We start from the raw sequence: 21,949 nt of genomic DNA, 5'->3' as shown, positions 1-21,949 counted from the left end.
TGTAATTGAAAATAGTTGATATACACTCAGATAATAATAATAATAATAATATAAACATCTCAAAATTTTCTACTTTCATGCTCTTATTATGACTAATTGTAATCGGCATCCAGTGAAGAAAATATGGCATACAACTGCCGCCACCTTGTGGCTCTAATCCTAACGTAAAATATGTTATTTTTCGAAATAGTCTTGAGCATATGTCGATTTTCTGGAATTTACGTGACCAAAAACCCACTTGCCAATGTCAGAGATCCATTATCTCAGGAACCGGTTGAAGAAAGCGTCACAAAGAGTTCCTCTTGTTGGAGACTAGAATCGAAGTTCGAACGCCTTTCTTCAGGCGGCTTAGTGCTATGGATGCAAACATCATTTCCACAGAGCTACACGGGCCTCTCGTTTGTTTGTTTTAGGTTTATAACTTAAACGACTAAGGCTATGGGGGGGCCAATGTATTGCGTGTTTTATTCTGGCAGGTTTTTCTGTTTTGTTTAATGAAAAACCCGAGTTTTTGGAAGGAATATCTGTATCACCACTACCGCATGAGATTGGGTATTTCACCTTTTGAAAAACTGAGAAAGCAAGGGACATGAGGGTAATTGTGACTAGATGATTGAAGTTCAGAGAACATATAGCAAAGTGAATACGACTCAGAATATCGAAGGAATAGTGAAAAGGATTTTGCCAAGTCGCAACAACATGCCATTATATAAAGCATTGATTCGACTCCACTTGGATTACTTTGTTTGCATTTGGTCTCTTAGCTGTAAAGGAGAAGAAGAAGGGTTAGCAAAGGTTCAAAGGATGAATAACTAAGATTATTTCATGACTGTGGTGGGCTATTGATTATAAGAACAGTTCAAGTAATTGATTTGCGGTGTCTGTCAGATAGGTGGTTGAGGGGATTTATGATAAAGGCATATAAGTTGATGAGATGGTTTTTAGGACAGATACAAGAGAAAGTTTTCCGTACATTATAAGGAAGATTCACTGAACAATAGTTTAGTGAACAAATTTTTCTCATAGCGAATGGAAATGTTACCAGAGCGAGCGGTGAGTACAACACCGGTGATTACGTTTAAGGAAATTACCTGCATTGTGTGAGTGTTGATGAATTATCCCTGAAAGTTCATCATGTTGTAGTGTAAATATCACGTGTCGTGTCGTGTAGACCCTCCACGATGTCTTAGACTCCACAGAAGTGCCAGTGTAAAAATAATGTATTCAGAAACGAAAGTTCTTTAATTCGACACACATTGTTCATTGAAATGAACCAGCTAATCAGATATCGTCATTAAATTTCCACTCCAAGATGGTATGACATTGAATAACACTCCATGATTGCGCAATACTTATATAATATCTTGTGTTTCATTCACATTCGCTTTTGTTCTGCGTTCCATTTTTCTATATTGTGTCAAATGATATTCTTTCCTATTGTGTATGATTTTGATGCAATTGATATTACAACTGAATTTATTAGCAAAAGATGTCGCTTTAATCAGTTAATTTTAGCATGTGTTCCACGAAAAGTGGGATTTCTTTACTGTTTCTAACAATGTAGTTAGTAATGGAAGGAAAACTGGATATAGCGGTGAGTGATAACAAGATCGCTTACTTAATATTTTATTAACATGCAGTGCATCATTTTCGTAAAAATATTATAAAAAGTGTATTCTTGTTATTTAAAGAGAAGTATTTGTTTTTCCTTTACCGTGTCTGCGACATGTGCTGCTACCGACACGTGATATTTTTCACTTCTATGTTGCGCGCTAATCAATAAATACTCAATGATGTTTATACGTGAGTTCACTCACCTGATATAATGTCGATATTTTTCGAAACGTCAGCATCCGATACTGTTGAAGACGTGAATATTCGGATAAGCTCTTACAATTATCATTATTCTGAACTGTATGCTGGTTCACCTAAATAAAAAAATTCTGCTGAAAAACCAATTGTGAAATCGAAACCAATTGTTACATCAACCCTTACAAAAGACAAATTTCTCTTTAAAATGATTATGAAATCGAAACCAATTGGCACATCAACCCCTACAGCAGACAGATTTATAAATCAGTAACGCTAAAATATGTGTAATTATTTTCAATGTGTGTATGTGTGTGTGTGTGTATAATTATTTTCTATGTGTGTGTGTGTGTGTGTATATATATATATATATATAATCTTAATAATATGCATTATTAGCTGCATACCAGTCCATCATTGCATGTCCAAATGAACAGTTCTTGCATTGTCAACAGCTATCATTAAATTGAATTATTTAATATGAAATCAAAATTAGAATGCATTACTGTAGTACTTTTACCTGCAACTATTAGAATTTTTCTAGGTAATTACTGAAGTGGTCTGAAACCATTACATAATCCCAATGTAGTCAAAGATTGTGTGTTGGGAAGAATATCTAAAATTTTTTTCAACTTAAAAGTACTTTACATGTTGTCTAAAGGTGCAGTTTGATGTTTTTCACATATAAAATATTTATATGGGGTTGGATATTGTAACTCCCAATTGTGGGAGTTATAAGAAACAATTGTGGAGGGAATTTAAGGAGAAAGGTGACCTGCAGGCACACGAACAGTACAAAGCACAAGCCAGAAGGGTAACTAGTGTGGTAAGAAAAGCAAAAGCAGATTATGAAAGGAAATTAGCAATGCAAGCGAAAGAGAATCCCAAACGGTTCTTTCAACATACTGCAAGTAAAAGAAAAAATGTATAAGGCAGAATGATTTTAAGGAATGCCGATAGTAGGGAGGTAACTGAATCAGTCGAAATAGTAGAATTACTAAGCGAACACTTTGCAAGAGTATATCATCCAGGTGGTGATATACAGGAATGAGGGAACCAATGGTTTATATGGGAACTGAGGTGATTAAATGGAAGTGAATAGTATATTACAGAACCTTGATTATTATTACATACACCTCCAGGGAGCCCTAAGACTCATCGAGGGATGTGAATACATCTGTGGGATTGGATGGTATACCAGCTCGAGTCTTACGTGAAGCAGCAAAGGAATTGTCAGTGCCCTTGACCATATTGTTTAATTTAAGTCTCAGCTCTGGGTTAGTCCTGAGGGGGGTGGAAAGAGGGGAAAATAGTTCCATTGCGTAAAGGAGGCTCCAAGACTGCTGTTGCAAATTACCGACCGATCAGCATATCAGGAGTCGCTGTCAAGGTTTTGGAGAAATTAGTCAAGAGCAAAATACAGGAATGGATAGATGGAAATGGGATACTGTATGGGGGTAGCATGGTTTTTGTGAAGGGTAGATCATGCCTTAGTAACTTGCTCACATTTTATAATACAGTGACAGCTGAACTGAATAAGGGTAATGGGTTTACAGTGATGCTGCTGGATTTTGCTGCGGCCTTTGACAGGATACCACATGGAAGTCTAATCAGTAAACTGCAGCACATGAGGATGGATATAGGGTTGGTGAGATGGATAGGAAGGTGGTTGATAGAGAGATATCAGAGTAGTTTATTCAGGAGTAGAGTCCAAAAGAAGGTCTGTGACTAGTGGTGTACCACAGGGTTGTGTTCTTAGACCACTGCTATTTAATTTGTTCATTAATGATATAGGAAAGGATCTGAGAGGAACTGAACATTTATTTGCCGATGATGCCAATTTGGGTAAAGCAATAGTGAGCACACACGATGTCATTATTTTGCAGGATGATTTCGATAGATTGGCAGACTGGGCTAAGGAGAATGGATATCAGTTTAATGTGGCAAAGTGTAAGGTTATGCATTTTGGGGTGAAAAGATTAACAGCAGTATACCACATTCATAGAACTGTACTCCAGGAAATTGACGAGGCCAGAGATTTGGGAGTATTAGTGGATAGGGAGTTGAAGTTTAGGGGGGCACATAGCAAAAGTGGCTAAATCAGCTCATCAGATCACTTGGTTACTGCAGAATACTTTGACTAGCAGAGATAAGCAGGTTATTGTTCCTCTTTATCAAGCCTTGATAAGATCCCATCTTGACTACTGTGCCCAGATCTGGGTGCCAGAGTTTCTCCTTGATGGGGAGGTGGTAAAGAGGATCCAGAGGCGAGTGACCAAGACGATAGCCGGTCTATGGAATGAACCTTACGAGAACAGGTTGAAGATCTGTGGGTTACAGAAATTGGTTGATAGGTGGAAAAGGGGTGATATGATTGAGATATTCAAATTACTGAGGGTTTTTACAGGATTAACTCAGAGGAAATTTTTCAGAACAGGACTGGTAGTGGGAGAACTAGGGCCATCCATGGAAATTGAGGAAGGGTATTAGAACTAGGTTTTTTACTTGGAGAGTGGTGAATGAGTGGAATAAGCTACCGGAGTCTGTTTATTGGGTGCCATGAGTTCAAAGCAAACCGAGATGTCAAAGCTTACCAACATGTCTGTGTTATTTAAGGTTACATTTTCTATGAGGGTTTTTTTAAAATGGGTAATTTTTTATATAGGATGCAAAAAGTCCAGTGAGGGGGGGGGGGGGTCAGAGAGTTGGCCAGCTGTTTTGACAGTTTGTAGTAAGGTGCGTTAGTGGCATCTACTATAGGTCTTAGTGGGGAATTGGGTTTGTGGATTTTTGGTAAACCGTATATTCTGGGGGGACGAGAACAGAAAGGTTTGAGTATTTTCGTGATGTCCGGGGCCAGGAAGATACTTTTTTAAGTAAGTTTTTTAATTTTTTAACTTGTGTTTTTGTGGGGTCATGTTCTAGCTGGATGTAGGTAGAGCGATCGCGGATGATAATCTCCATTTTTCGATTGCATTCTGTGGCATTACCCTTATCCGCTCTGGTGATGACGATACTTTTTTCTTTCTGTAATTTCATGAGATCAGTGCATTGGGCAGACAATAAGTTACTTTTTGGAGGCGAAGACTGGGTGAGGATGTTGGCGACGTCAAGTCTGATGTTATTTGCTATCTTTGGCGCTAAGCAATAGATCCCGTGTTTGATGTTAAACATTACATCAAGCACTGGCACTTCTTTCGGAGCGACCGCAAAATTGTGGCCAAGGCTTAGGACACTGATGGCATCGTCGTTGAGCCTTTTGTTTACCTTTCCTAGACACCTTAGTTACACGCCTTCGTAACGGTACACTTCCCTTTACTGTATATAGAAAACCCACGCACACAGGCAGATACATTCACAAACTCTCCCACCACCATCCTGCTCAACAATATGGCATTATTAAAACTCTAACCAAGAGAGCCCACAATCTTTGTTCCAGTGGAACTGCCTTTACAACTGAGCTTGACCACATACACAACACTTTCCTCTCCAATGGCTACAGCGATCACAGTATTAAAAAATAATCAGGTCCTCCCCCATTCCCCGGTCTTCTCTTCAGAAAGAGTTTAGAAATGCCATCACCATATCCTACATCCGTGGCACATCCGAAAAAATAACCAAGATTTTAAAAAAGTATAACCTACACACAGCATTTAAGCCCCACTGCAAACTTGCTAACCTTATCCATTCTACAAAAGATCAGCTCCCTCCTCTCTCAGTGCCTGGAGTGTATAAAGTATCCTTTTTATTATTATTATTATTAACACGGGCTACTCCAGGAGTCCTTAGACTCATCGAGGGAGGCCCTAAACATCATGTTCACACAGCTGTTCAACATTCTCACAGTATCTGTCATACCTTGCCTTGAACTCGCTCACTGTCATAGCACCCACAACAGACTCTGGCAGCTTATTCCACTCATTTACCACTCTAAAAGTAAAGAACCCAGCTCTAACACCCTCTGCTAACCACGCTCTTGCCCAGCTTCCATGGGTGTCCCCTAGTTCTCCCACCACCAGTCCTGATCTCAAAAATATCATCTGAATTAATCCTATAGAATCCTTTTAGCAATTTGAATGTCTCAATCATATCTCCCCTTTTTCGCCTATCAACTAGTTTCTGCAACCCACAAATCTTCAACCTGTTCTCATATGGTTCATTCCATAGACCTACTATCATCTTAGTCACTCGCCTCTGGATCCTCTCAACCTCCTCCCCATCAAGAAGGAACCGAGGTGACCAAATCTGGGCACAGTAGTCGAGATGAGGTCTTATCAGGGTTCGGTACAGAGGTACAATAACTTGCTTGTCTCTGCTCGTCAAGGTATTTTTCAACAACCAAGTGAGTTGATGAGCTGATTTAGCTACTTTCGCAATGTGCCCCCTAAACTTCATCTCCCTATCCACCAACACTCCCAAGTCCCTGGCCTCATCAATCTCTTGGAGTACAGTTCCACCAATGTGGTATACTGCTGCTAATCTTTTCACTCCGAAATGCATAACCTTACATTTTGTCACATTAAATTGACATCCATTCTCCTTAGTCCAGAACTCCAATCTATCTAAGTCATCTTGCAAGACTTTGACATCTTCTGCATTCACTATCGCCCTACCCAACTTTGCATCATCAGCGAACAAATGAACTGTCCCACTTAGACCATTCCCTATATCGTTAATGAACAGATTAAACAGCAGTGGTCCAAGAACAGAACCCTGTGGCACACCACTAGTCACAGGCCGTTTTTTGGACTCTACTCCTGAATAAACTACTCTTTGATATCTCTCCATCAACCACCCAGCTATCCATCTCACCAACCCTATATCCATTCCCATATGTTGTAGTTTACGGATTAGAATTCCATGTGGTATCCTGTCAAATGCCTTTGCCAGGTCCAGCAGTATCACTGTAAACCCATTTCCCTTATCCAGTTCAGCCGTCACCTTGTTATAAAACTTGAGCAAGTTACTGAGACATGATCTACCCTTCACAAAGCCATGCTGTCCTCTGTACAGTATCTCATTTTCATCAATCCATTCCTGTATTTTTCCCTTGACTACTTTCCCCAAGACCTTGACAACGACTCCTGATATGCTGATCGGTCGGTAATTTGCAACCATAGTCTTGGATCCTCCTTTATGCAGTGGAACTATTTTCCCCTCTTTCCACGCCTTCGGGACTAAGCCAGACCTGAGACTCAGATTAAACAACATGGTCAAGGGCACTGATAATTCATTAGCCGCTTCATGCAAGACCCGTGCCGGTATACCATCCAATCCCACAGATGTATTCACATTAAGGTTCTGTAATAGACTATTCACCTCCACTTCATTCATCCATATTCCCATATAAACTAATGGTTCCTTCATTTTTTTAACGTCACCACCTGGATGATATACTTTTGCAAAGTGCGCGCTCAGTAACTCCACTATATCGACTGGTTCGGTGAACTCTTTACCATCGTCATTCCTTAAAATCATTTTGCCATGTACAGTTTTTTTCTTGCTTGCAGCATATTGAAAGAACTGTTTGGGATTCTCTTTTGCTTGCATAGCTAGTTTCCTTTCATAATCGGCTTTTGCTGTTTTTACCACACTCGTTACCCTTCTAGCCTGTACTTTATACCGTTCGTGTGCCTGCAGATCACCCCTTTCTTTAAATTCCCTCCATAGTTGTTTCTTTTTTTGCAGCTCAAGCTTAATGGTGTTATTCATCCATTTAACCCCTCCTTGTTTCACTATTCGGACCTTAGGTATACAATCAGCCATAACCTCCTGTAAATGCTCTTTGATCACTTCCCATGCTCTATCGACGTCCAGCCCTTGCAGTTGTACATGCCATGGCACTGATCCAAGCAATCTCCTAAGCTTGTCATACTTGCCAGCACGGTAATTCCACATATACCCTGTCTTAATCACAAATTTCACACCTTTAGCCACCTCCCAGGTCAAGACCTTATGATCACTCTCACCAATAGGTGGCAAACATGGTCATATTCATTACAGTCAAATTCTCAGATACTATTACCAGGTCAAGCACTCTCACACCCCTAGTATTTTCAATTACATGCTGTTTCAGATAGTTATCCCTTAATAATTGAATAAAATCCATTTCCTTCCTCACATGTGTCCTCTCCTCCTTCCAATCAATGTTACCATAGTTGAAATCCCCCATAATAATTACCCTCCTTCCACTCATTTCATCAATTTGTTTATGCATACCATCTCCACCATCTATTCCATCACCTGGTCTATAGCAGCACCCAACTGTATATTTTATTCTGCCAGTATCAATCTCACACCAAATAGCCTCAAATGAGCTCCTTTCACTATCCTGCAATACTTCAATTCTCCTTGGCTGCAGTTCATCGGCTATCATCAATAACACCCCTCCCCCAATTTTATTCTCTCTGTCCCTCCTAAACATACTATAACCTACACATTCTATCCCACTAACTATATCATCTTCTGTCAGCCATGTTTCACTAATGCCAATAACCTGTGGCCAGGAAGAGCCAATCAAGGCCAAAAATTCTTCCTTCTTGTTCCTAATACTCCTGGCATTAGTATACATGAATTGCAGTGTTCCCTTTGTCCCATCCCTATCTTGATGCGTTATTCTAAATATCCCATTCCCATTTTTTGTCCTTATTGCTGGCTCAGGTACATTATATACATTTTTACACTCAACTGTCTCACTGATGTCTGGATATCCACTTCCCCCCCTCCTTGGTAGTTCTAGTTTCCCTGGTTCTGCACATCCATTTTCACTTCATTCAGCAACACTTTTTCCAGTCTCCGCACACCAAGTCCATTCAAATGCAGTCCATCCATCTTGTATAAGTCCTTTCGCCGTCAAACTCATTCCACACGTCCACAAATTCCACACCACACCGTAAGCTAGATCCTGTTCCTGTAAGCTAGCATACTTTGGACAGACAGGCAGATCAGCAACCATCTGCCTGGAGGAACACAAGTCATACATCTGCAACCATGACTATGGTCAGTCAGGCCTGGCTGACCATGTCTTGGATACAACCCATAGGATCTCATGGGGAAAAACCACCATGCTCTACCACAGCAAATTCAAAAAAGATAGACTGTTTTTGGAATCAGCGGCAACTCTCAGAAATCAACCAAATCTTAATAAATACGGTTGCATTAAGCTTCCTAAGATTTGGGAAACACTTATCATCAGAGATCCCACCTTACATTCCAGTCCACCTGCAACTGCCCTTAGAGGATGCTCCACTTAGACAGGACTTTAGTGTCACCCATGTGGTTGGGCTTAGTATTGTGTGTTATTTGTATATATGTTACATTAGTGTTTTTGTAATCCCTGAAGATGTCTCAATGACTGAGAAGAAATATAGGAAGTATTAAATTCTGTTTTAATCCTTTCTGAGTGCTGTATACAATCCATTAAGCCTCCAACATGAAGTTCAAAGCAAAGTATAATAGATACTGTGCGAATGCTGAATAGTTCTTGACATGATGTTTAGGGCCTCCCTCGATGAGTCTAAGGACTCCTTGGAGTTGCCCGTAATAATATTAGCGCATTGGATTGGAGATTGGCTCTCTGATAGGTATCAACAGATTGTGTATGGGGTAGTGATGTTCCTGAAGAGGGGAGGTCACTAGTGCCGTGTTTGAGGTGTCTGTTTTGGGGCCATTGTTGCTTAATTTGTATGTAAATGACATTGGAAAGGGCTTAAATGGTAATATACAGTTGTTTGCAGATGATGGAAAGTTGGGGAGAGTTATGAGAAGCAGAGCATATGTAGCTGTGCAAGAGGACCTAAATAAGCTGTTTAAATGGGTGAGTGTGGGGATGTCAGTTTAATGTTTCTAAGTGTAAGGTTTTAAAATTTGGGAAGCAATGATTGGATGCAGAGTATAGGATTGGTGGGGATATTTTGGAGGAGATGAAGGAATTAGAGGTTGTGGTGGATAGAGACTTAAAATTTCTTGGACATTTTGCTAAAATTTCGAGGACAACACAGTGGTTATGGGAACGATGTGGAGAACACTAACATGATTGGGATGTATAAGTTGGTAAGAGATAATTACCAGATTAACATGGATGAGATTTTTCATATGGGGGGGGATGAGAGGCCATTCCTCGAAGCTGTATAAGGTGGGGGAGGTGAGGAGTAGATTTTTTCATGGAGAGTGGTGGGTGATTGGAATGCATTGCCCTGAGAGTGTGGCGAGTGCAGGGACAGTGAATGCATTTAAGGCAAGGTACAATGAGCTGTGCATGTTGAGAGTGGGACCTCCCATGCCACGATGAGTCTCGACTCCATGGAGGTTTGTTGATAATAATAATTATTATTATTATTAATGAATAGCATGATATATTATTGTTTAAGTATAACTTCGTATACAATTTTTTTTTTTTTCCCCCATCATAATTATACTGATGAAAAGGTGTAAACCTATTTTAGTATTAGACAGTGTGGAAACCCATCCCTGCAGAACAAACCGTATTTTCAAGCCCATTCAGACTTTCAATAAGCATAGTGATACTGGTTTCACACCAGAATTAAAATTGTTTATCACTGAAAGGCATTCATTCACAAAATGTTCCTGTTACAATATAATTTGAACACATGGCCTATAGGCTGAAGAAGAAAATGTCATTCTACTTGCTAACAAGAGTGTACTTATCTTTTCTTTTCCTTGGTCTGTGATGGTTTGATCTTCATTCAAGGAACTTGCTGATGGACAACCTTTATTTATATTTATTTATGAAATTGAAACCAATTGGCACATCAACCCCTACAGCAGACAAATTTATAAATCAGCAATGCTAAAATTTGTTTAATTATTTTCAGTTTATGTTTTCTGATCTTCTCATTTTGAAGAGAAGATTAGAAAAATATTTCATTCTTTTTCATATTCCTTTCATTTTTTTTCTGTTTTGCATGCTATAGTCATCTTATTTAAATATCATATACTTTTGTGTAAGCACCATTTCTTATGTAGTTTTTTTTTAAATCTGAATCATACTAATGAAAGAATGTAAGGCTGACATGAAATTATTATTGTGTTCATCTTTATTTTATTGAATCATTAGCAAACAAATATCAGTGAAATGGTCATGTGACCATAATTCTCCAAGAAGGGATAATGCTGTGCATTCAACAGGGAGAGGTATACCATGGTGGTTATGTGAAATCAACTGACTGCATTTGGAGTAGCCTTGTCATGAAGATGTTTCATGTGCAAAGTTTTGTTTGCTCATGCATTGGTAAAATAAAAATGAAAATAAAAAATAATCACTCCCAGACATCAGAGGCAGATAGCAAATCAATGCTGTGCATGGGCTGGTGTCAGGAGCAGAGTAATTGTTGATAATTTTAAACATTTGGAGGTTGTAGTTCTTTGAAATACTACATGGGGGAAGGTTGTTTCACAGAACTGAGGGATATGAAATGAAAGATGACTGGGAGTAGCAGGTTCATTGAGTATGCAGTTCAGCTGTAAAGGGATGTTTGGTCATTGTTTTTTGTTGATCTTGCAGAAATGGAAGGCATAATGGATACTACTTGTTCACCTGAAGAGAGGCCATGAAAATATCTCTGGAAGATGCACAGTGTGGAATCTGATCTTCTCTGAGATCAGTTCTCTGGCTGAAGAGAGTCTGTAAGACTCATTTCAGCCAGAGAACCTTTGCAGTTCAACTAAACTGTCCTTTTATGAATTTAACCCCATTGAAGGATACTACAGAGATTAGTGTTCAGGGCACTTATTACAGATTCCTGATAAACATTTGATGGAGTGAAACAGCACTAAGAATTTAAAAAAGTATTTAAGGCTTCCAATATTTCATCTCAGTTACAGAGACATCATCAAGGAGTACAAAATGAGACTTGTAACACACACACACAAACTGAAACGTGGACTAGAGACTAGACGAAAGACTATCTGCTCCACTAAAGACAAACTCCATCCCCTCTCAGTTCTAGGTGTATATATTGGCCTACTGTAGACGGAAGATCAACTACCATTCAGATGAAAGAACACAAAAAATATATCTGCAGTAATGACTGTGATCAATCTGGCTTGCAGACCATGCTTTGGATACAGTTTATAGAATCAATTAGAAAAAGATCATGTTCTCAGTAAATTTAGAAGAAAAATGCTGTTTTTAGAATCTGCTGCTGCTCTTTAAAGTCAATCTAATTTAAATAAATATTATTGCATAAAACTTCCAGAAATATAGGAAACATTAATACTTCGAGATCCAGTTTACATCCTAGGCCATCAACAGGTGTTGCTGCATAGAGGACCTTCCACCTAGTTAGGACTAGTCTTTTGTCCACGTTTCAGTTAGTTTTGTGATGACTTTGTGTGTGTTACAAGTCTCATTTTGTACTCCCTGATGATGACTGTAACTGAGATGAAATATTGGAAGCATTAAATACTATTTTTAATAATTTCCTGGTGCTGTTTCACTCCATTAAACTTTTATCATGGATTTTTTCCCATCACTTAGGCCTTAACACACATTACAGTTTGATCACTGCAAGGCTTGTCGTATTAGTAGGATGAGTGGATAGTGCTATCAGCACCAGTGGCGCACCCAGGATTTAATCTTGGGGGGGCACGAGTTGAACGGATAAAAATATTTTTAATGCAAGGAATTTGCATTAAAAATATTTTTATTCATTAAATAAAATTCATTGGGTGATTATAAAAATTTATTTAAAGAATAAAACCCAGTTTTCTTTTCTTTTTACAAAGTCCTTGAATTATTTCAGTCGTGGTTAAATTAATCTCTCTGTGTATATACAGCAAAGCCAGTCCATTCAATCGTGATTGTGTCATGGTAGATCTTAAATTCTTTTTTAAAGGCATAAGTTAGAAAATGATCTTTTACTGACATATGTTGTTACCAGAAGCGTTGCAAATATTTTTAATAAGTTATCGATGTTAGGATATATCATTTTGTCACACTTTGAAACTGTTTCAATGGCATTTTTGCATGGAGCTATTGCAAATGGTTTTTCAAATTTCTTATACCACAACTTGAATTCGGCGTTCAAAATTGCTGGATTTGTATAAGGCAAATCACCGGCATAAAATTTACACAACTGATGAAAATCTTCCATTGCACTTGTTGTTGGAGCATCTTTTCCATTTGGTAGAAGAGAAAAAATTTTTTCAAAATGTTGTGGTGCCGAGTGAAACGATCCTGAAGTTGAGTGAATATTTGATCAATAAATGGAATGAAAATAGTTCTCCTGAAATACCTTTCTACAGAATCGGCTGGAACATTGGACCTTAATGTTTGTTTTGATGTAGTCCTTGGCTTTTTAATGTCAATATTAAAATTATTGGCTTTTAAAATGCTTCATCGTAAATATCTTGAAATGAAGACTGGTATTTCACGAATGGTATTTAATTGAGCCACAACATCATCAACAAAATTTAGGGCAATTAAGAGGTCACTCTCAGATTTTTGCATTATTTAGACAATGGTAAGGTGTACATAAATATTTTTTGCTCGCTAAATAAAGATATTATAAAACCAAATTCACACAAATTATTCAAAAGTTCTGCATTAGAGGACGAGTCTCTGTCTTCCCAAGTAATGATATGAATTACAAGACTATGAATCACTGCATCATATAATTCCACCATGGTCATGATGGCTTCATGGCATTCCACCCACCTAGTTGGACAAACTTGGCATAGTTTCTGTCCCTTAGTATCCGGTGTATATTTATCAATGTTGTCAACAAGGATGTCCTGTCTCTTAGGGGTATTGAAGAAATTGCGTACCTTTTCAATTATGCCAATGCAATTTCTTATTTCAGTCACAGATACAGCATTTCCAATTGCCAATTTCAAACCTTTATATGTTCATTGTGCCAAATTATGCACAATGAACATATAAAGCTTGTGGATATATAGCTGATATGTGAGATTGGACATCATTAAACTTTCTGCTCATTGATGCGGCACCGTTGTAACCTTGCCCACGTAAATATGATAAATTGATGCCATAATTATTTAAGCTTTCTAATATTTTGTTGGATAAGTTTTTTCCTGTACTGCTTGTTACAGGAACAAATTGTAAAAATTGTTCACAAACTTTGCTGTCATTTTCTTCATCTATATACCTGACACACAAGGAAAGATGTTCAGTGGTAGAAATGTCACAAGTTTCATTGGCAAGAATTGAAAAACATTTCGGCGAATTAATTTTTTCGACCAAATGGTTCAAAATGATTTCATTACATGCATTTATAATTTGAATTTGTATGTTCCAGCTAATGTAGGTAGCGTTTTTGGCAGAATGTTTAAAATGTTTAGCCAAGTTTTTGTCGCCCGCATTGAATCTCATTCTTAACAAAACTCGAAAATTGCCTTCATTGGCATTTGGCTCCTGTTCAAATGAAAATTCTCCATAATCACGATGTCCTCTCAAGGGTATATTTTGCTGACCGCATAAAATTACTGTTTTATAATCGGCTCTAATCGTTTCTGATTAACTGAAGCTTGTGATGCACTATCTACATCAATTTGTCGATTGATTGGAATACATTTTCCATCTCGAATATGTTGTTTAGTCTTTGTAAGTCATAACAGCTGTTATATGATATTTTGTTTTTTGATGATTATTAAAATTTTCAATGGCTATCTTCCAATTATTATAACCTTTTGTAACTAACTGCCCAGGTATTTCAGATTTAGATTTTCCAACATTACCAGGTGCAAAAAACACACAATATTTACAGTACGCACTATTTTCAACTTGAGAGTACACTAGCCATGTAAATATTTCAAACCATATGTATTGAAAACTTCTGTTGGATTGCAGCACAGGTTGCAGGAAAATTAAAATTTGGTTCTGGTTTCCACAACTTTTTTCACAATATCTAAATTATCGTCAGAATTAAATGTTTGTTCTTTCAAAAATGCGATGTCATGAGAATTATTAATAACTAAGGAAGTACTTTCTTCTGGATAATTCGATGGTTTTGTCAGACCTACGACTGGGGAACCGAATTCAAATCGGTATTGATAATATTAATAGCGTCAACATTGCTACTAACATTTGAATCATCCTTTTTTGGTTTTTTGGTTTTTTTTGAAATAGTTCAATAAAATACTCTGCGTATGTTTTTCAGCTATAATTTGAAGCACAAAATCCAAAAAAACAAAATAAAATCTTTTACAAATTTAACTTTAAAATTTTAACTTTAACTTAACTTCAATGTTATTGAAGAATTTATGTACGGTAGGGTTACTCTTCAGAGATGGAAAGAAGTTTCAAGTTCAAGACATGCTTTTCAACAAACTCAATGCAAAATAGAACAGAATGCGAACGTATCGCACACTACCTATGACTGAGCATCTGCAATGATTCACCAGTACATGAAACCCATGATCCTCTGGCCCGGCTCGGACAGCTATAGGACAGCGTTTCTCACCCTTTCTAAGCCCAAGGACAAGTAAAATGCCTAAAACAATTCTATGGACCACTAAGTCATGTAATTTTTTTAAAAACATATGTGGGGATTACTAACATTTGGGAAAAAACTGTGCCATTTCTAACATAATAAATCTAAAAGCATGTTTTGAATATATATGGAAACATAATTAACTTGGAAGTAAACGAGTAAAAGTGTATCATCATCGAACAAAGTTTTGATTTTTATTAAACAAATAAATAATATGATATAATTATTTACTATTTACTTTTAATGAGATGGATGAGCTTCTTGGCATTGCAGAGTTGCTGGATATCTGGCTGAATATTGGTTAACCTCAGTCGAAGATTGGCACACACACACTAAGACAAATTCTGTATTTTATTTTTATTTGAAGGAGCGATGAAAATCCTTTCTCGCAAAGAAAACTGCATGATGATTTTTGATGCTGCTTCAGATAATTTGGGAAATTCACTTCTCAGTGAAGGCGAGATCCAGAATCGAGCCAAACCACGATCACGGAATTGCATTTTAAGTCTACTGTCACTTGAAAGCTCAATTAGCTGTTCCTTTTTCGATAACAAAAGGTCGTTCTCATGACTGAAAGCCTGAAATGGATCGCGAACCCACAGAAATTTATTATAAAAGTTATTCGGAAAATATGTTTCCAAATTCTGTTTCAGCGTTTTGAGGGGGCCTTATACAAAATAACCAATTATATTTACATTTTGAATACTATCCGGGGAAGCTTCAAACCTCCCCGTCCCTTTCATCATGCGTTTGTAATCAGGCTACTGTTGATATTGATTTATATACACATTCAAAACTGTAAACGATTGTTGAATAATAACACAATAATATAGGCATAATTACCTTAAAAGGAGAAAAGTCACAAAACAGAAAAATGTTCCTACAAACTAACCAGTCGTATTTACCTTTGAATGCGATCCACTGGTCGAGTGTCCAGCAAGTCAGCCAATCTTTCCTTTCGTTCAGAGTATTAATATTATCGCATTGCAACTGACTGGAATTCTCTGCTTCTGTGGATTCGTTACAGACCTTTTTCTCTTCAGAAACTACACACAAACTGTCGTTACAAACTCGATTTGTATTATCACTTTCATCCGAGCTATTTTTCTGTTTAAAGAAGGTACCAATGTACTTATCCATAATTGAAATACTGTACTTACTCGCATATAACTCCCCCCCCCCCCCCGATTTTATTTTTTGAAAAAATAAATTAAAAAGTTTTGCATATACCTCGCAAATGAAAAAAAGCTGAAACACATTCAGAGCAGGGGAGAGTAATTTGCTCCCGCAGTAAACAACACGCCTTCCCCAATAGCCACTATGTTGCAGAGTCAAGAAAAACAAGTACTTTTATTATGTCGATGAATAAGGTACCAGCAGTCTGTGTAATATATTTCTCAACAAATAATGCAATTAGAGACAACTGGGTAAACATGACACTAATTAATGAATCACATGTCCTTTCATACAGAAACTATGCTATTTAGACTCAAGCAAAACCATATGTTGCACTGGCAAATACAGTATCTAACTAAAAAGCTATTGTTATTAATTAGATGCGTGAGTTTGCCTGCCCCAAAGCAGCAATAAAGTTCAACCGAAGGTGTTAAAATTCGTAAACATGTTAAAACTTAGAAATATATATATATAGTGAATTGTTATGGCAGTTTCACATATGGAATTCGGTTGAAGAGAGTTAGCATTTCAACTCAACTGGCAGCTTGCTTTTATCTTTCAGCATGCGATTTCCTAAAAATATATAAATACTGGGGTTAACTCACAACACACTTTGTCCAAGTATTACTTAGCACTTCTGAAGATATATTGAGCCTTGGTTACCCTTCAACAATAAAAATCAATAAACAACAAGCAATTAGTTGAAATGTGGTCATGTGGACAACACATGTTCACTTCAAATCTGACAAAACAGCAAGGGAAAGTGGAAGCAATAAAACCATATTGCCGTTCACTCAATCCCTCTTTTATTACTCGTCATTCTACCGCTACAAATTAAAATAGTGGCAGAATATTCATGGAATGGACATTGCCGCTATTTTTATTTTATTTTTTAAGTATCCATTTTATTTCAATAAATTTTACTTATTCAATTTTAATTTGTTTTGTTAGGATAATTAAAATATATAGATTTATTTGGTTAATTTAAGTCTGCCTATGGACCACCTGTCTCATCGTCGCAGACCACAGGTTGAGAAACACTACTATAGGGTACTCTCACCTTTTGTGACCGCTAATTCATAAGTAGTATAGAAATAGAAAACATGGCACAACATAAATAAAAAAATGAATTTTAATTAGGAAAAGTATGTTGGAAAATTTTTTAGTGTATTTTAACTTTTTCTTTTTTTTGGGGGGGGGGTCAGGGCCCCCTCCCTGGGTGTGCCACTGATCAGCACTATCCACTTTAGTGGAGCAGAGAGTCTTTCGTCTAGTCTCAAAACTGTGAATAAGGTTTGCAGTTAATGAGAACAGGTTGTTTATGTAAATTAGGAAGAGGATGGGTGAAATGACAGATCCCTGAGAGACTCCTGCATTAACAGGAAAATCTGAAGAATGAGAATACCTTTCACCATTACACATAGTGATTGATCTGAGAGGAAACTGGCAATCCAGTTACAAAAGGAGGAAGGCAGTTCATTATTAAGTCAGAACACTGAAGTTTCAGGTTATTTTTAGTTCATTATCATATTTATTTTTTGCCTTTTTGTCTTTCTTTTAACTGCCGTCACTTCCTTTCCACAAAACGTTTTCTTTGAATCACATTGGCTATATACATTATACATTCCTTTTCTTGCATCTATAGAAAGCCTTTTGTATTGGAAGAAGTCTGCATTTGGTGGGGGAGCGGTAAAGTATTGCCAAAAAAAAGCTTCAGTTTATTAGGCTTTTGCCATATAAACTGAACCAGTTAATGGTACATTTTTAGTTTTCTATAATCTGGAAGAAGAGTTGTAGAGAGACAGAGCTCCACAGTTTATCAAGTCATATGAAATTAAAAGTTTACTTTTTATTATATTCAATAATTATCAGAAGACCAGTTTAGACTAAACTGGTCTTCTGATAATTTAAGTTTAGACAGCATTCAAAATAAAAAGAGAGAGAGAGAGAGAGAGAGAATAGTGTAACCAATGCAAGTAAGTTCTAATTATGTGATGATAAGATAATGAAATTGGAGTGGAAGAACAGGCAAGAGCAGATGAAAAGGATAGTAAAGCATAAATTAAACATCCTAAGAAATTATATATTTGGTTTAATCCTTTATCCAAGCATAAGCAAACAAATCGGTTTCTATAAAAGTACGTAGCTGCGGAATGCATCAGTTCATTGCCTGTGAGCAGTCACCATTACCAAAGGATTGTGCACTTCTCATGAAGTTGTTTTACCAAAATAACAGCTGTGGCTTTGACAGCATTGCAAAAGTTCAGAACATTAAAGGAATTAAAAACAGGTCCTATGACCAAATGATTTACGCAAAATGATCCAGAAATTTGAAGACAGTTTCCTTAGATGTCAAGTCTGGCAAGGGGTGGAAACCCATCAAATGAAAGACAGTGGAGGAAGAAAGGATGGCAGATGTAGGCAGCAGCAGCGCATGGCATATTGCATGGTCTTCAGGCAAACCTGTAAGCACTGTTCACAAAGTCATAAGGCAAATTCTGCACTGTTATCCCTACAAGATTTCCCATGTTCAGCAGTTGCTTAATCCTGACTGGGATACACAATTAATGTTTGCCCTGCAGTTTCTTGCTCAGACTGAACTGGACGACTGGCCATGGAACATTTTCTGGACTGATGAAACTCACTTCCATCTGGATGGTGCTCTAAATACACACACCTGCAGAGTTTGGGCAACTGCAAACCCACACTCTCATGACAGATTCTGCTTCATTCCCAGAAGGTCACCATTTGGTGTGGTTTTACAGTGGAATTCATGAACCTTTCTTTTTTTGAGGGGCTCAATCCTGCTGGTCTCATTATCTGCACTGTTAATGGCCAGCGATATGCATCTCTCTCTCTTAGCCAATCAAGTGATTTCAACACCATCAGTGCCTGGATTCAACAGTTTTTATGCAGGATGGTGCCCTCCTCACATCACTAATCCTGTCAAGCAGTTGCTTCAGACACATTTTACCGAGGGCAGAATCATTACCTTCCATTTTTGTACATGGCCAGTATGCTTGCTGGACCTGAACCCCCTCAGACTTTTGGCTGTGGGGGACATCTCAAAAATGTTGTCTATCGTGAACACATAGCCAACTTAGTGGACTCAAGACTAGTATTACATGCCATATTCACAATGTTTCAAGTGAAACTCTACGTTCTGTGGTTGAGTATGCAATTTTGTGATTTCATCACATTGCCGACAATGGAGGACAGCATATCGAACATGTTGTGTAATCGCACAATGTGCTGTGTATGTATACCCTATGTTTTATGATGTTTTGAGTTACCCACTGCAGTACTGCAGTGCCATGTATCGCCTTAGTGGCAACTTTTAGAAGTAATGTTGATTTTTGCACAAAATAAAATTCCATTGCTGCACACATCGTGTTAAATATAAAATTGTTCTGCTGAGTAGTTACCCAGTTACAGCCTTTCAAAATGTGAACTTTAATTATAATTACCTTGTGCATCTGTCGCCATAAGTAGGATCAGTCTGTGTCTAGTTCACCATGCCTTGGTTATCTTGCAACAACTAAAAACTTGAAACAGTTATTTTAGAATTAGTAGCGGATTTTAAAAAAAAAAAACCCAAATATTTATAAATATAGTTGTATTAAACTTCCCAAGATTTGGAAGCTAATTTTTGCCAGCAAAGTAGAGCCTCTGCTACTAAAGGCTCACGCAAAAAGTTAAGCAAGTTTGAGTGCGGTTAGTAGTTGGAAGGATACAATCATTTGATGCTGTTATCACACTCTCCCTCGTTGAGTCTTTGGACTCCCTGGAGGTGTTACATAATAATAATAATTCTTAGGCCTCTTATCCAACAGCTAAGGCTAGTCAACATAGAGGGCACCCTCATAGGACTTGATTCTTTCGGTCTAATTTTTCAACTTATTTTGTGCTTTTGCAATTTTAATACTATTTCCTTGATGATGTCTGACTGACTGAAATGAAATACAATATCAATTAAATTTATATTCATTCCATTAAACCTTATAATGAATTTCTTGGGTGTCTTTAGGATGATTACCCTAAGCAGCATGTGTCAAAAGCAACATGAGATATTAGACAGTTGGATTTGGTGATATCCTCATAGGATGTAGTTGCGAATGAAGTAATAATCTGCTTTCAGTTGGTTAATTAACCTGTGACAAGTATGGGAATTGATTTTCTTCAGCCAGTTAAGTGAGATGTTTAAAGAGTAATCTTCCACTATGTGACAAGCAAGAAAAAAAATAATTATGGAAGTTTGATATTAGTAGATAGTTATGAGAGTAGGGTGACCATGCATGATGTAGCAGAATTATTCAAAGAATGCTTATGTCAATGTATATCATAATAGAGTAAATTATGCCTGTGTAGGACCTAGAAGCGAGACAAGTGATATTGATTAGAAATGAAAGAATCAGGAGTATGTCTGTTATTGATTGGCTAGATGTAAAAAATAAAAACTAGATGTCATTAGTTTTGCCCTTTGACCTAGTTGTTTAATGAGAGGCTTATAGTAAGAGAGTTTGTGGGATGTGGAGGGGGGCCAAGATTCAGGATCTGGGGATGATGGTACAGACTACTTGGCACATTTGTGCCACTGTATAAAGCATTGGTCAGACCACGGACTGTGATCAGCTAGGTCCCACTGTGATGGGGAAATTCTGGTGAGGAGTCTAGGGATGAGTAACTAAGGCATTATCAGAACTCTGGAATGTTGGTTATGGAGAAAGGTTGAGGCAGTGTAAATTGCAGGGTTTAGTGGATAGGCGAAAAAGAGATGATATGACAGAAATGTTTAAGTTAGTGAGGAAATTTTACTGGATTACGGAAGAAATGAAGGGGGGGGGAGATGAGAGACTGTCTAGAAGTTGTGTAAAGGTGTGTGAAGAAAGGAGTGAGGAGTAATTTAATTGTTGTGATCGTGGAGAATGGATGAGCAGAATGCATTGCCAGAATGTGTTGTGAATGAGTTTAAGGTTCAGTATGATAGATACTGAAGTATTTGCACATGGAAAAATAAGACTTCTGTATTGAGTTGTCTTTCATTATCTCCATGGGTTAGCTTACACTGATGAGGCTTCAGTATAAGTCAAAACTAGTCTGTGTAATGACTCTTCCTGTAAAGCATAGCTATATTCATATCCAGATGAAAGTATGTTATGCATTGTGGAACAATTTGTTTTTTGTCAGAACAATTTGTGACATCATCTCCTTCATATGCAAATTTGCTTTATATATAACCAAGGGAAAAACTTGCTATAACTCAACCTCTGCTGATCAAAAAATGCATCACTTTATGTTTCCTAATGACTTGACTGCACTGATGTGCTATAAGGCAGGGGTGTTCAGCCCATCGACCGCGGAGCGATTTTTGGTCGATCTCTTGTGTAGTCTTCCTTACTTACAAATTTAATTAAAACTGAAAACATAATATTTTATTTATCATTATTTTGTATTATTTTTTATTCGCTTTAAGTGTATTGCTATTGTTTATT

General features: G+C 37.4%; 1 protein-coding gene across 1 annotated transcript in view; it reads left to right on the top strand.

Moving 5' to 3' along the window:
• Positions 1–1,527: 1,527 nt before the first annotated feature.
• LOC150096754 (L-gulonolactone oxidase-like) overlaps positions 1,528–21,949 on the top strand; it is a 108,780-nt gene continuing 88,358 nt past the window's right edge. The window contains exon 1 of the mRNA XM_090408070.1: positions 1,528–1,594. Coding sequence (XP_090264196.1) covers positions 1,571–1,594 — 24 coding nt within the window. The 5' untranslated portion in view covers positions 1,528–1,570. The remainder of the gene's footprint in view (positions 1,595–21,949) is intronic.

Source organism: Typopeltis vanoorti, chromosome 18 (assembly GCF_054136105.1).
Source record: "Typopeltis vanoorti isolate ZY-2024b chromosome 18, IOZ_Tvanoo_1.0, whole genome shotgun sequence".
NCBI classification, from domain to species: Eukaryota; Metazoa; Arthropoda; class Arachnida; order Uropygi; family Thelyphonidae; genus Typopeltis; species Typopeltis vanoorti.
This window is presented reverse-complemented; position numbering and strand designations above follow the sequence as displayed.